General features: G+C 29.5%; 1 protein-coding gene across 4 annotated transcripts in view; it reads right to left on the bottom strand.

Annotated features, from left to right (window-relative positions):
- Nucleotides 1-17,442, bottom strand: part of LOC107457412 (uncharacterized protein CG3556) — a 142,454-nt gene that overhangs the window by 105,260 nt on the left and 19,752 nt on the right. For 2 of the 4 annotated variants that reach the window (XM_071187100.1, XM_071187098.1), the window contains exons 6-9: nt 16,187-16,434; nt 12,353-12,531; nt 10,445-10,637; nt 9,549-9,720 (exon numbers count right to left, since the gene is read on the bottom strand). The exons of 1 other annotated variant lie outside the window; for it this stretch is intronic. In XM_071187100.1, coding sequence (XP_071043201.1) covers nt 9,549-9,720; nt 10,445-10,637; nt 12,353-12,531; nt 16,187-16,434 — 792 coding nt within the window. Of the gene's footprint in view, nt 1-4,781; nt 4,922-9,548; nt 9,721-10,444; nt 10,638-12,352; nt 12,532-16,186; nt 16,435-17,442 lie in introns of all 4 variants that reach the window. One more of the 4 variants, XM_043054443.2, reaches the window with a different exon arrangement.

Genomic DNA, 17,442 nt, shown 5'->3' with positions numbered 1-17,442 from the left:
TAAACCATGAGAATTTACTACCACTATAGCGTCATACGACCGCATTGAGTTAATATATTATCTGTACGCGGTTGTATGGCAATTCTAAGCCACCAATTTTCACTAATTGTCAACAAAATACAACCACAAAGGTTAAGTTTTTCTAAAGCCTAAGAAAACCGTGCAATATTTTGAAAAATAAAGTCTTAACCTGTAAAAAATATCATGAAAAGTTACAGAAGCTGCAGTTCCTGAACAATTTGAACTATATTTACCTGTAACTCTTCGTATTTAACTTCAATACATTACTGTGTGATTCTACTTAATCTAATATATATAATTCTCTACGTGGCTCCCAAATTTTGGCTGTATTTCTTTTCCGCTGGTGGCAACGTTTGCTTTGTTATGTTTACGTTTTGAAAACACAGTTCCGGGGGTTGGCGAGGGCCAGCGAGCAGGGGGCGAAGCCTACTAGTATGGTATAAAAGTTGCATCAAATTAACATGTCTTAAAGTACAGATATTAACTTCGATAAGCTTAGATGCCAAGTCTTTACTTTCCATAAGAGACATTATTTTCATTACAAGGCATTACAAACGAATCTTTCTGATTTGATTCTTACTATGATAAATTGGATTAACAATTTATTTTCACCTTAAATGCGTAGAAATACGTTAATCGTACTGAAAAAAATTGATACCCTTTCAATATAATTTTTAACTGCTAGTGATTTTTTGTTTTAATAAACTTACAATGGTTAATTTACTGTGAGTGAAAACTGTTCTTTATTGAGCTGAAAAGTTGGCAGCTATACATGAGAGAAAAAAAAAATAATTACAAGAAAATTCAAAACTCAGATAATGACATTTTTGGGTAGTGGCTGTTCTTCTTGGCGTTCTCAAACGTGATATTTGTGATCACTCAAAACACTCAATTGTTTTTATCCTATCTATCTTGCTATTCAAAAACCTATTTCAAAACAGCCAGGATGAGAGCTAAACTGGTGTACAAAAAATGAACACATTTACGAATTTATGTTAAGGCTTGCTTTGAATACAAGTGTAGTTCAAGTTCCTTTGATATTTATGTTGCTCTCTTTTTACAATAACATCAGTCTGTGTACAGCATGTTATGTTGGTTGCTTAACCAATGTTTTACTTGAGTTGTACAATTAATCACTGTTTAAGTAATGCTTTTTTACTGAATTTAATCTTTTATAAATGCGCTATTTACTGCAATACTGTATTTTTCATCACAAAGATTAACCAAGCATAATTTAACTTAATTAGGCGAACATACCTGCCAACTTTCACTCTTTCCGAGAATGGACTTTCAGAGTGATTGTTAAACAATAAACTATCTGATTCACAAATATATTTATATATTGATCCCGTTGTAATTCTCTTGCGCATGGATTATTATGCTTAAATATATTTATTGTAATTATTTATATGTAGTGGTAGTCAAACCCATTTATAACTATCATTATAATTCAAAAAGTTAATTGGAATAACCTGAGTATTGCTACCACTTTAAATATGAAAATAAAATCTTCGGGAAAATCCGGAAGAGTTGGCAGGAACGGGCGATCTAGAGCTTTGTTGATTCTGAACAAAAATGTAAAATTTGTAATTCAAAATTCCACTAAAGAGATTTATTTCTAAGTTTATATTATGTATAATCAAAACATTTTTTCTCCTGAAAGGTTCATTAACCCCTTGGGTACGGTTTATTCATAAAAGCATTCGTACAAAATGAGAATCAAGTTGTAATTAAATAAAAAACGGTAACTTAAATGTACTCGTTGCTAATTTAACAGGCTTACTTAGCTTTTACTTTAATAATTGTTAGTTTAATCATATATGTAATCAATGTTAATTCAAAGTATAACTAAATAGTTTTATTTTGAACAAAGTAATGGTGTATTAAATAAATCAAACAATTATAACTCCGCCCACAAATAAACTGCTGAAGAAATACTTTGAATTCCAGTTTTATATTTTTACCCTGGTTGATACGGTTTTATGCTGACACGTATTTGTGACAGTCGGCCCGAAAGAGTTAAGAAAAGACATAATTTATAAGTTGTTGTTTCTAATGCAACTTGCCACATGGGCAAGCCTGCGTGGTGAAACCGAGCAAATTTAGGGCAGAGTGTGCGTTTTCTAGTTTTTTCTAACCCACGAACTGTCGGACATGGGCCCAACGCCCTACCGACCAGGCTATCCCGGCCCATAATTTATAAGTTAAAAATAAAAAAAAGACTAACTACAATGTAAGCACTTTATTTCTGAAGCAAATGTAAGGTTACCAAATTGCAATGCTTTTGGTTTAAAAATTCGATTTATACGGTTTTTACTCACTACTACTTCTAAATAGCTCTAACGCTTATAAGATACTACACTTTGAAACTAATTCGCTGTGTTGAGCATTTTAAAAAAGTTGGCAAAATTTACCAAGAATCTGCTAATTTTAGTTTGTAGTTTTCTACTGCTTTTTGAAATGTTTTGTCAAATTCAGACCAGTTGACGTTTCTGAAATGGTAAATTAGTGTAAATTGTAACTCATCAGCGACTTACTCAAATTGTAGTGGTAAAGTGTCGCATTAGTATTTTCTTGGCCTTGATAAAGAGTCCAGAAATAACCTACTTCAGGATCATTAATCATTTCACCAATTTGATACACATACATCATACCAGAAATCTTCTTGTATTTAAAACTGTAAAGAAATTGATGCAAAAATCACATTTTTTTCAAATGAAATACATTGCACTAACTCATGCAAATTTGTTAAAGCATAAAGTAGGATTTACCACCAATATGTTAAAAGAACACACATTAATAAAGATGTAATCGTTTTAAGTGATAACGACGGGACCTCCCTAGCTAAGCGGTATCAGCCCGTCAAACGCTGTGTGAAGCGTGGAGGTGGCGGGTTCAAATCCCGTCGTAACCCTGGATATATATTCTTTGTGATGTTCTTCTCTAAATTGTTCTATCTGTCTTTCTACTTGACAAAGGTTTATAAGCCTAAATTGAGCAAACAAGCCTGCAAATTTTTGTAAGTTCAATTAAGTGATGACAAAATTGAACATGTTAAAAAAAAATGTATTAGTTTCTTCGATACCACTGTGAAAAACCTTCAGAAAATGTATTTAATATATTTTTATATAAGCAGCTTTGATTTATTTTATTTATTTGAAAAACCATTTAATTTAGACTTTCAAAGGAAGTAATTAATTCATGACTTCCTCGATTCACGGACAGTTCAAAAAAGTATAATCTTTCTGCTGATTTTTTTGCATAGCACATCACATATGCCGTTTTCCCACTAACGCTTGAATGGTACCAGAGTACTTTTTTTTAAAGAAGTAGTTGATAATTAGCGTCGTAACTAAATTAATATTTTCTATCTATGTATGTATGTATGGAGGGATGGATGGATGCATGCATGTATGTATGCATGTATGTCACTTTTGCTTCCACTTTAAAAATATTTTTAGACTATAGGAACCCTATATTATCCATTTCTCTCACCTGAACCTTTAGTGATAGAAATGCATAATTTCAGACCATAATATATACAATTACATTATTAATATAATTTGGGGAACCAGAATAAAATAACACTAAGAAAAATTTCACGTAATAAGGGTTGAAAAGTCGCTATGCAACTCTTTTTCGACCAATGGGAAGCACTGGATGCGGGACTTGAAAGTATCAACGGTAAAACAGAAAAGACGAGTATTCAGTATATTGAACCTCTCACGGGGCAGGCTCGAAAAAGTTCCAAAAAAAATTTATTACATCTATAATAAAGTGTTAAATCATGAAATTTATTATAACTCTCAGTATCCAAATGAAAATATTCCGATAAATCAGTTGGCAAGCATGATTATCCCAGACAGGGGAAGAACGTCCAAAAGATACACCTGGTGTTTCGGTGGAATTTGAATCTGCTACTCCCATTAGAGAAGGGCTCATTCCTTACTATACTGAAGCTACGATTACCCCCCCCCTCTTATCATGACGTCACAACGTACAGATCTCGGAATTCACAACTAAAGAATTTAAAAATTCGATTGTTAAACTTTCTGAAAGAAATGAGTTGAGGATTCGATACTTTTTTGATAATAGTTTTCAAACTTATCTCAACTAACAAATAATTTCTGTTCAGAAACATAGAACACCCAGACAATTTGTTGGTATTCTTAATAGCAATTAAAAATAATATTTTGTAATCAGACAAATATATTTCATTATCGTTTTCTAATCTTAGTTTTTAACTTTTATTGTTTAATCAAATTAGAATCTTTCATTAAGTTTAAGATTTATAAGTGTTTCTCCTCCTTTGGTAAATAAAGAAAGCATATAAAGACACTTTTATGGTAATGACAATAGTTAATTGGGTGAAATTTAGACATATTTAATTTTAACATATTTAATAATTTTTACATAATACACAATAACAATTTTAACATAATTTTATCATAAATTAGTAATTTTTTATACTTTATATAACTAGGAAAGAACAACCTACTTGTTAAATAATTTTTTTCAAAATAACTCATTATTTGGGAAAATGGTAATGGAAATTTTACTTCATAGGTATTTTAAGTAAAGAGCTATAATTAAAAAAAACATAAATATTTAGAATTATGACATTAAAAAATTAAATTATGAAGCTGAAAGANTTTAGTTTGTAGTTTTCTATTGCTTTTTGAAACGTTTTGTCGAATTCAGACCAGTTGACGTTTCTGAAATGGTAAATTAGTGTAAATTGTAACTCATGAAAGACTTACTCAAATTGTAGTGGTTAAGAGTAGCATTCGTATTTTCTTGGCCTTGATAAAGAGTCCAGAAATAACCTACTTCAGGATCATTAATCATTTCACCAATTTGATACACATACATCATACCAGAAATCTTCTTGTATTTAAAACTGTAAAGAAATTGATGCAAAAATCACATTTTTTTCAAATGAAATACATTGCACTAACTCATGCAAATTTGTTAAAGCATAAAGTAGGATTTACCACCAATATGTTAAAAGAACACACATTAATAAAGATGTAATGGTTTTAAGTGATAATGAGGAGCTCTCCGATCAAGTTTGTGCATACTTCTAATCATGGTTACTTTATTATAATGTTACCACATTGTTACATACTTCAAAATGTTTTATTCACTGTACATAATTTTCACGATGAATGGGGTAGGGGCCGCTGCGCGGACTGGGCACCCAGCTTTGTTTAAATAAAGAAAAAAGAAAGATAACGAGGAGCCTCTCTAGCTAAGCGGTATCGCCCGTCAAATGCTGTGTGAAGCGTGGAGGTGGCGGGTTCAAATCCCGTCGTAACCCTGGATATATATTCTTTGTGATGTACTTCTCTAAATTGTTCTGTCTTTCTACTTGACAAAGGTTTAAAAGCCTAAATTGAGCAAACAAGTCTGCAATTTTTTGTAATTTCAATAAAGTGATGACGAAATTGAACATGTTAAAAAAATGTATTAGTTTCTTCGATACCTCTGGGAAATACCTTCAGAAAATGTATTTAAAATATTTTTTATATAAACAGGCTTTTAATTTATTTTATTTATTTTTCTTTTTATTTATTTATCTGAAAAAAATTTAATTCCGACTTTCTAAGGAAGTAAATAATCCATGACTTCCTCGATTCACGAACAGTTCAAAAGAGTATATTTTGCATAGCACATCACATATGCCGTTTTCCCACTAACGCTTTAATGGTAGCAAAGAGTACTTTTTTGGTAGAAGTAGTTGGTAATTAGCGTCGTAACTAAATAATTATTTTCTAATGTGATTACAATGTAATGACAAAAGAAATGTGATTACAAATGAAACAAAAAAAAAAGATTAATGTAAGAGATTAATTCTTTTCTAATGTGATTACAATGTAATTACAAAAGATTAATGTGATTACAAAAGAAACAAATAAATTAGTGGAAGTTAAGAGTTTTCAAGACTACTAAAAAATGCTTAAATTCAGCAGTCTATTGGGAGTTATGAAATTATTCATGAGTTATAATTTACACCCATACATATTCCCTTTAAATTAAATATTTATTGATGGCTTAATATATATATATATAGATATATATACATACCTGCCAACTCTTCCGGATTTTCCGGAAGATTTTATTTTCATATTTAAAGTGGTAGTAAATATATCCTATTTTTTCTTTTATGAACTTAATTTTTAAATGATTTTGATCACCACTATTCTTACAAAAATGAAGCACATATATTAATATGCGTTACTATCATGGTTGTCAACTTAAGTTTTTTCAAATGCAACTTATTTGTTTGCTTAAAATTGAAGTTTTAATTCCATTTTAATACCACTGGGAAAAATGATAATGGCAGGGATTAAAAGTTGGCAGGTATGATATATATACATATCACTTTTGCTACCACTTTAAAAACATTTTTAGACTATGGCAACCCTATATTATGCATTTCTATCACCTGAACCATTAGTGGTAGAAATGCATAATTTCAGACCAAAATATATACATTTACATTATTAATATATAGTGACCAGGTGGTCGAGTGGTTAGCCTGCCCGACTGCTGAGCCTATGGTTGCGAGTTCGAATCCCGCTCAGAGCATGGATGTTTCTTTCTCTCTCTGTGTTCTATGTCCTTTCTTCTGTGTGAATGTAAACCTCCCTATAAACGTGGTTGTATGATGTGGGCGACGCTACTACACCCCCGTGGCCTTAGCCATAGAGAGTGTCCGCTATTAACCAAAAAAAGAATTATTAATATATTTTCGAGAACAAGAATAAAATAACACTAAGAAAAATTTCACTTAATAATGGTTGAAAAGTAGCTATGCAACTCCTTTTCTACCAATGGGAAGCATGATGCGGGACTTGAAAGTATCAACGGTAAAAAAAAAAAAAAAAAAGTATTTAGTATATTGAACCTCTTACGGGGCAGGCTCAAAAAGTTCCAAAATAAGATACACTTAGTGTTACGGTGGAATTTGAATCTGCTACCTCTATTAGAGAAGAGCTCATTTCTTACTAAGCTTAAGCTGAAGCTACGATTACCCACGTACCATGACGTCACACTGTACAGATCTCGGAATTCACAACTAAAGAATTTGAAAATTTGGTTGTTAAACTTTCTGAAAGAAATGAGTTGAGGACTCGGTACTTTTTTGATAATAAGTTTCAAACTTTTCTCAACTAACAAATAATTTCTGTTCAAAAATATAGAACACCCAGACATTTTGTTGGTATTCTTAATAGCAATTAAAAATAATATTTTGTAATCAGACAAATATATTTCATTATCGTTTTCTAATCTTGGTTTTTAACTTTTATTGTTCAATCAAATTTCAATCTTTCATTAAATTTGAGATTTATAAATGTTTCTCTTCCTTTGGTAAATAAAAGAAAGCAAATAAAGACACTTTTATGGTAATGACAATAGTTAATTGGGTGAAATTTAGACGTCTAATTTTAACATATTTAATAATTTTTACATAATACACAATAACAATTTTAACATAATTTTATCATAAATAATGGTAATTTTTTATACTTTATATAACTAGGAAACAACAACCTACGTGTTAATTAAATTTTTTCAAAATAACTCATTATTTGGGAAAATGGTAATAGAAATTTTACTTCTTAGATATTTTAAGTAAAGAGCTATAATTAAAAAAAACATAAATATTTAGAATTATGACATTAAAAAATTATAAATTTATTATATATATTTATTATATATTATATAAATATAAATTTATATATTATATAAATTTATCATATATTATAAATTTATAAAGTTTTAAGCTTTATGAAATTTCACTTTTGAATTTCAGATTTTTATTTATTTTTATTTTATTTATTTTTATTTCATTTCATTTATGTGGGAATCCAATGTTATTTTTTCATTAAATTTGTTATTACAAAAGCGTAGTTATTTCAACTATACCTGACGTCAACCTCCACATTTATTTATATTTTATTTTATTTATAAATTTTTTTTGGTCTTTAACATTTTTTGTCTGCTTTTATTTTTCATGTTATGGGACGGTATTAATTTAAAAAGTGGAGTTCTATTAAAAAATGTTAAACAACTGAATGACATATTGCATGTTTTTCACAGCTGGATAAATGTTTCGAACTCATTTTTTAATTGCTATGTTGGCACTTTTGAATTTTCTGGGTTTTCTCCTTTTGTGTTTCATGAGAATTTTCGAAAATCGCAATGACGTAAGCTGCTATTTGAATACTATTGTTAAATCCGTGTAATCAGATAAGAAAGAAAAAAAACTTTAAAAAATTAAACGAAAATTATTATGAGAAACAAGCAACGTATACGTCACAAAACGAATATAAGTCACAAAAAAATACCGGAATGCTATTTACGTACGAAACACTCTGTTTTTAAAGTAAGAAGTTGATGCAACGCCGTGACTTCATTGTCTGAAATTGGAAACGCGGAGCGGCAAGAGTTTCTTCAAAAGCAGGGCTAAAGAGAATAGAAGGGCTGGTTCACTCCTTTGAAGTATCTCTCGCCGCGCCGATCCTCCGACGTCACTCTAGTGACGTCACTTTGGCGCAAAGCTCGCACTTTTACTTACTAGCTGTAACTAATATTGGATCATTTCTTTTTGCGAGATATTCTAATTCATTTGGCNTATATATTATATAAATTTATCATATATTATAAATTTATGAAGTTTTAAGCTTTATGAAATTTTACTTTTGAATTTCAGATTTTTATTTATTTTTATTTTATTTATTTTATTTCATTTATTTTATTTTATTTATTTTATTTCATTTATTTATATTTTATTTTATTTATTTTATTTTATTTTATTTATTAATTTTTTTTTTGATCTTCAAAATTTTTTGTCTGCTATTATGTTTGATATTAATTTGATAAGTGGAATTCTATTAAAAAACGTTAAACAACTGAATAACATATTGCGTGTTTATTCACAGCTGGATAAATTCTTCGAGCTCATTTTATAATTGTTCTCTTGGCACTTTTGAATTTTCTGGGTTTTCTCCTTTTGTGTTTCATGAGAATTTTCGAAAATCGCAATGACATAAGCTGCTATTTGAATACTATTGTTAAATCAGTGTAATCAGATAAGAAAAAAAAACTTTAAAAAATTTAGACGAAAATTATTATGGGAAACAAGCAACGTATAAGTCACAAAACGAATATAAGTCACAAAAAAATGCCGGAATGCTATTTACGTACGAAACACTCTGTTTTTGAAGTATGAAGTTGATGGAACGCCGTGACTTCATTGTCTGAAATTGGAAATGTGGAGCGGCAAGAGTTTCTTCAAAAGAGTAATCATGCCCGTCTGTTTTCTCTTTAGCCTTGGCTATCTTCACGCTACACAGCATATGGTGAATTAAATAAAGTGATTAATTAAAACCCGCATAGTTTAGAGATAATAAACATTTAAGTTTAGAACATCATACAAATGCCAAAAATACGTCAGCGAGTTTTTATCCCGTCGTCCCTGAAAGAGATAGCAGAATAGAGACAGGACTTCAAATACGTACGTGTATTTTGGATCTTCTGTTTCAGCTAGTTTCATCACTTCAAAAGCCGTGTAGTTCTCTGGAACTCTAAGGGAAATAGTATGGATCACATCTTTCTCGTCTCCCACATAAAGTGAATACCGCACTCGCACTTTTGGTCCTGTATAGTCATTCATTTCTGAGGCTTGGTTAACTGGAAGATTTAAAATTGAAAAAAAAAAAAAAAGAATCTTTAATGTGACACTGGTATATTTCATTTCATTTTACGAAATTTGAGAAATGAGTTACTGGGTTTGAACAAAAACACAGAAACACTTATCTACGAGCTCTATGCAAACAATTTTTCTTTTAACAGCAATTGTTTTGGTAGATTTCATTCGGCAAAAGAGATTAAGTTTAATGACTTTAGGATATCTGACCTTTTTTATCCTTGCAGTAGTCGAATTGACCAAAATAGAGAGAGGAACTTAATTACTTTTTTTAGTTTATATACAAGTACATTTAATTTATTATACGGGAAAGCATTATTTATAAAAGAATGATTTTTAATTATAATGGTATTGATAAAAGAAGAAAAATAAGCTAACTTCCTGTAATCATTTGGATAGAAAAAAAGAAGCAATTTCTGAAAGCTCCTAGCGTGATCTTTCGAATAGTGTCAACGGATGTGTCTTGTAAAATCTTCCAAGATATTTGCTACTGAAAGCAAAAATATTTACACAGAATTAGTATAGAATTATTTCAATACTTTTGAAAAAAACACAGAGTGCATAGGGGTAAGTTTCTAAGTCTAAGTAATTTAAAATTTATGGTAGATATATGTTTATGTATTTTCAATGCTGAGGACACTTTTCCATAGATCTAATAGTGGCTGATTAGATTGAATAAAAAAAGAGATAATGAATTGCAGATATTACCAAATCCATTTCTTCTAGCATTCAAAGTGCAATTAACCTTTGAGATGTCACTTATACTTTTTGCATTGAGAACAGGAAGAGTTAGGGAACTAGAGACAACATCGTGAGTTGAAGACAGCTGTTCTAATAGATAATGAACCGTTGCATTGAGTTTCCAATCTTTTTTATATTCTTGACCACTCGAAATCAAAGCCTAAAATATTTTATAGAAGGAGTGTTAACAATCTAGGTACAAGAAGAACTAAGTGAAATATAATAACATGCCATATTAGGCACGGCGTTTTAAGAGGGTTTTTAATGAAAACTCGTGTGGTTGAAGAAAATGTGGCTTATTATTTTGATGCCTCAAGCCCTTCGAACGAATCGTTGAATTTCAGGCATTGTATATATATATATATATATATAGCTGTTNTATATATTCTTTTCATATAACATTTAAAAATTGAAAGATTATCTGAAAGGATAAACTGACCACTACACGTAAACACAAATATGCGACAATTTGCACAAACATGCTCAATTTTTCTTGTTGTTGCTTTTCCCTGTTTTAGAATAAGGATTTTAACTATCAAAAACATTGTTTTAATAAAATAAATATAATAAAAGCAAACAAAAATATAGAAACACTTCCATACTAGCTATATGGAAACATATTTTCTTTTAGCTGAAAATGTTTTGGAAGATTTTACATGGCAAATCTGTTAGCACAGTTAAAAGGATTATGCCTGAAGCATTTCAGAAATGCTGGCTTTTTTACTCATTAAAAATTTACATCGATCAAAATGAGAGTTAGAAGCTAACAGTTTTTGTTCTTTTTCTATAGTGTGAATACGAGTGAATAAAAAATGATTTTAACATAAATAATACGATCCCATAAAATGATTTCAAAACTATTGATATTGAACAGTGTTGCCAGGTGCTGATAATCGTTCACCCCCAGATAGCGTTGTAAAATCCCCTAAAAATTTTTAAAAAACCACCAAAATTTTTAACTTAATGTATAAGAATTAAAAAATAGTACAAAGTTAAATAATGTATAGAAAACGTTGCTTTAATACTTTTTAATATTTTATTATCAACAAATTAATCTTTTTTGCATTTCAATCGTTACATTATATTTAATTTCTACTGAAATATTTAAGATATATTTTTCAATACTTTTTGACTTGCACATTTTTCATAAATATTTTATTATCAACGATGTAGTCTTTTTTAATATTTAAATTCTAACATTATGCTTAAATTTTTGATAAAATATCCAACATATTTTCGTCAATACTTTCTGATTTGTATATGTTTTCGCTGTTAAACATTTTTAACATAGAAGAAGTAGATACAAAATCCTTTACCCTTAAACCTTTAAACTGCTTTTCGTATTCCCAATCTTTCTTGTACTTTTGTACGTACTTCTTTTTTTCTTTATCCTTTGGCATTATTTTTAAACCATGCACATTAAAAATTTTAAATATTTTGAATTCAAATTCTCCAAACGTACTGGTTGATCGAGCTAAGTAATAACCTACTACATTCAACAAAGGGGTAAAGGTCTAAAATTATACCTTAATCTTTTTGTTTTGGTTTAACATATTGATTTTCACATTACCATCTCACACATTCAGTTATAGAATTTGATATTAGAAGGTAACCAAAATGAAACTAGTAAAATTCACAAATAACCCTAAAACAAACCCCTAAAAACCAATTCCCCTCTAAAATACCCACTAAAAATCCACCTAAATTTAGGGGGGAAACCCCTAATCTGGCAACACTGATATTGAAACTAGAAAGAAAAATTAACTTCCACTCTTCATTTTGGTTTATGCTAATTTTGCATGGGTGACTATGACAACATTTTTTACATACTTATTATAAAAGTGTTTCCATATTTTCTCCAACCCTTATTTGTACCTGAGTTATTAATGAAGTTGTATGTAGATTTCCAAAACTTCCATCAGAGAGTTGAGCTACCTTGAAAAGTTTAATGACGTTTTCATAATTGGTTTTTAAACTACTATATTCACCTGCATTCAGCAGTTGCGTTTGGTTCTCATAACACGAAATTGCCATGACAGCAAATGCTTGGTAATCTGCGAAATAAAGTTTAGTTGTTTATTGATTGATGTATTCACATAAATAATGTAGTTAAATCGTAATACTGCTCAGAATAGATAACGAATTTAAAATAGAAAGTAATAGCGAATATATACGACATGAAATGCTCAGTTCTGTTATAAAAAAAATTAAAAAACGAGTAAAATGATTAGGTACTAATCCATTTTCAGGGGCCAAAAGAAAATCACCAAACTGTAATCAAAGCCAGTGTTGTTTATTTAATTGTTGCTATAGGTACTACTAGTATTTTGGAAATAAATATTTACTTTAATATAGGTGCATAATATAATTATTGTGGCAGTAGATTAATTTCGTATAAAAAGGCATTTTTTAGTAAAATTGAATTTGTTTCTTTTTTTATATAAAGTTGAATTTTGCGTATGAGGCCTACGGGCCTGGGCCGCGATAGTACAAAACCTTTTATAAAGTTGGTCGACGAATCAATGAAGCCGAGAGGCATTTATAGAATTTTGGAAGTACCTATTTTATACCCATAAATTAAATATCTTTACATTTTTATAGCCATAAATAAGTAGCATTAATACCTTTTTCGGTATTAAAAGAATTTAAAAATTCTATATACAGAGATGCCAACTGCTCCGGATACGCCGAAATAATTAAAAAAACGGTAAATAACTACAAAGTAAATACTGCAAATATTTGACTATTTTTGCTTGCTTTTAAAAGGTATAGCATGACATAAATACTATAAAGTGGTAATTATATAAGCCTACGAATTTTTTTGAAATAGTGGTGGATAAAAATCTACTAAATTGAATTTATTAAACCAAGAATCACAATTGATAAACTACCACTTTAAAATATATATTTGTTGTCCGGAGCAAGTTGGCATCTCTGTATATAACAAATATTTGAATTACAATAAACTCGTATAACGTGCTAAAGCAATAATTTTTCCTAAATTTGCAATTTTACAAGAAATTATTTTAAATTATTAAGTACGTTGTAGTAAAAATTTGAAAATAAATCAAATATTTTACAAAAAATTTTTGAATTTATTAAATAAATACCCTGATAAATGATGCGATAGTAATTAACTCTGAATTTTATCTCAATAAACCTAATTATGGTGCTGTCTTAGAAAAACCAAAAAGTGGTAACAAATGAGAAAATTACCTCAATCATTTAATTTGTATACATGGGTGAAAGCCCTTATATAGCAAGACGGAAAAGAGAAAAACCTGGTACGTAAAACATTTCATTCCAGCATTTTTTTCGAAAAAAATGAAATATCTGTAACTATCAAGATTTCTTTTATAATTCTGACATATATATAAAACTGCTTCTTTTCCAAGATAAAGTCTGCATACTATCAAAATACTATTAACTTTATCATACAACTCTACCCAAGGGGATCTCCCCAATCCAAAGATGATTTTCCCCTCAAAACTAAAGATTTACTCCTTAAGGACTTGACTTGTTGTTACAACATACTACAACTTCAAAGATATATAGGACCTCCCAGAATACAACAAAACAGAATCGATGAATCGGTTAGTGGCGCTTCGCGCCAAACGCCGAGATAACCCCAATATCCAGCATCCAAGATAAAGTAGATATTGTTGAAAAATTTAAAAAAAGAATAAGTAAACTCCTCCCCAAAACTAGCTATAACTGAAATGCTTTTACTACCAGCCTTTCCCCTTTTCCGTCTCGCTTTCACCCCTGTTTGTATATATGCCAATTTTATTATACCAGAACATTAAAGTGTTATCTTAGAAGAAACAAAATTAACTTTTTTTCTAACATTATCAGGAATTTTCTCCTAAGAGTCGTGGGAATACTAATGACATTGGCATGCCCATAGTAGTCTCGCCACAGTTTGTGACCACCCACACTAGCCATATTGTTATTTGTTGACTCAAGCTCATTTGCTCTAACCTATAACCAACATTTTAAAATACAATACGACATACAATAAACAATTTTTTGACCGGTTATGGTATGTTTAGTGTTAATAAGAGCATATCAAAAATATCTATTAACACGTTCACGCCGGGAAAAGTGAAAATACTGGTAGAAGGACTATTTCAATATTAGATAATATTCGGGAGGAGTTAATCTATTCTCAACAATAACAATTCACTGAAAGGAAATTCATCACGGCGAAAAAGCAATTCAATATAAAAATTGCCTCCGTTAAAAACAATTGGTAGCTATGGATTTTTATTATTCCCGGAAAAAAACTGAAAAATGAAATTTATTTGTTACCAGTTTTTACTCCGGTGCGCTGCCAAGATGAGACAATCTAGCGTGACCCACCGGTGGGTCACCCCGGCGTGAACGTGTTAAAATAAATGTAATGCACTTATTCTTTCACAACATAATATTTCCTACTGTTAAAAACGATGAAAGCAAATAGTGTACAAGTTGCTATTAAAATAAAACTTAGGCTGTTACCTTTCTATACCTGGATCATTTTATGCATTTGTGTCTACCACAATGTACTATTTTGTAAAATAAAATATATTGATATATCCATTACTAGTCTTGCCACGGTGTGTGTTCATCCACATTAGCCGCCTGTATAGTTATTTGTTGTTTTAATCTAATTAACAGTTAATTAAAAAAAGATAAATAAAAAAGGACTGTTAAAATACGTATATACACTTAATTATTAATAGCATAATATCTCTTATTGATAAAGTGATGAATAGAAATAGTTTATAAGTTCTATTAAAAAAAATTATGTTGTTACTTTTCCATCATAAAAACCTTTTTTTTCTACTTAGCTGTGACGCGTTTTAGCCTTGTAACTTCTTATGAAAGTGTGACACAGTCAATCTAACAAAATTTTCAGACAATTTTTGAGTGTTAAATAACAGAACTGTTCTATATGTCTATTCCAACCATATGTCCACACTCTGACTCTTTTTCTTCTTTTAAGATAAAATTATAATTTGTACCAAGGAAGTGGCACAAATAGGCAATTTTCAGCAAAAAAGTCAAACAACTCAATACTTTGTAAAATATTTAAAACTACTGATTTTTTTTACTATTATTTATTTATTATAACAAATAAAGGATTTTTTCAAACAATGATACATTATAAAACTAAATTTTGGTATAAATTACAATAGGGATTCTTTTTTTCCTGTTGTGTGAGATTTTTGAACGAATCTCAGATTTTTTTTTTGTGCTGCTGATTTCAAATCTGAATTCGGTTTCTATTAATAAGCTATAGTTTTTATGCAGTTTAACATTATATTCCTAGCCACGATCATTTTTAAATTCAGTCAAATGAATACTTAGTGTTCCCACTTGTTTGCTACGTAAGGCGTGGTAGGAAGAATGCGATAATGCATTTCAATTTATGTTGAAATATATTTTGGACATATTGTCTCATTTTGACTAAAGTGTTATTTTCAGTGGAGCAGATAAATTTATATAAACCCATACATTCTATATAAACTTGCAAATTCAGACGAAAAATTAACTAAACTAAAAATATCTTTTTGAAAATATATTGTACCTTTAGGAACTAAACTAGATACAGATTTCAAATTCCCGCATCCGACTTAGGTAAAATAAAGTACTTCTATAAATGTAACAAAAAAATTTGTATGCTATTTTATAATGCAAACTTATAATTGGAAAACATTTAGTTACCTCTAACAAAAGTATTGTCAGCATCGGTGCTTAAAATTTTGTTGAGATCTGCAATTGCTTTAAGCGGCCAGGGTTCTTTAGCATTGCAGAGAGTTAAATATGCTATTGGATGCGTGAAGTTAGTTGTAGACTGCACTTGCTCTTTTAAACGCTTTATCAGGTTCTGTCCATAGAACTGACGAGGATTGTGACACGTCACCAATAAGCTGTTTATAAACATGCTTAGTTGTTCTGCTGAAAGAGGATTCCTGAAAAATTGAATTATTATTGATTTAGTGTCAAATGAGCATTGTTTGTAAATAAGTGAACACGAAAAAGCAGTGAGACAGCTTTGCAATTAATGCAAGAAGTTATATAAATCTTGTTAGATACAAAAATGTTGAATGTGTAAATGTATTGAATATTTTAAAGCGGCACAGCAAATTTATTACACGTAAAAATAAATAGTATGCAAACTTTAAATTTTATTCTGAAATATGACATCTGTATGATTTGAAACTTAGAAGGTTATAAGTAGTATTTTGTGGTGTTTACTAATATTTATTTTATTCAAATAATGATTTATTAATAAGTTATCGTACTTCCAAGACTTTTAAGTTTAATTTAAAAGAAACACGTACAATTCCTTGGAATTCATACCACATTAAATCATGCATATATAACTAAATAATTTTGGTTTAAATTACTAAAACATAATTACTTAAAAACATATGTTCAATTTCAATGATTTAAAAAAGGTTAATTTAAAAAAAATAGGAAATTTAACTGTTAGTTGAATTAAAATCGCAAAACACTCCACATGAAAAATAATTTGGTGGTATGTTTCCTTTACATTACTAATGGATCTGTTAAGTATTTAAGAAATATAAAAATTTTAGAAAACGTATACATTTTTAAAAGGCAACTCAGTTCAACCCCTTTTGACGTGTATACACGTCGGACCAAAATTTTTATTAAAGTGCATATGACGTGAATATTCGTCGTGTAAGATTAAAAAGATGTCATTCATTATCAAAACTCAAAGTTTTAATAGAAAACAATAAGAATATTATTTGGTGATACGTTTCTTTAATGTTACCAATGGAACTGCTAAGTATTTTAGAAATATAAAATTTTAGAAAACTTTTACATTTTTTGTAGTAGGCAGCCTTTATCAACCAGTTAAGCGTGTTTTACACTTCAAACCAAAATCTTTATTGCAGTGTGTAAGAGCTGTATACTGAAGAGCGTGTAAATTAAAAAGTTCTTAATTTTGA

The sequence above is a fragment of the Parasteatoda tepidariorum genome, chromosome 10, assembly GCF_043381705.1.
Source record: "Parasteatoda tepidariorum isolate YZ-2023 chromosome 10, CAS_Ptep_4.0, whole genome shotgun sequence".
NCBI lineage: Eukaryota > Metazoa > Arthropoda > Arachnida > Araneae > Theridiidae > Parasteatoda > Parasteatoda tepidariorum.
This window is presented reverse-complemented; position numbering and strand designations above follow the sequence as displayed.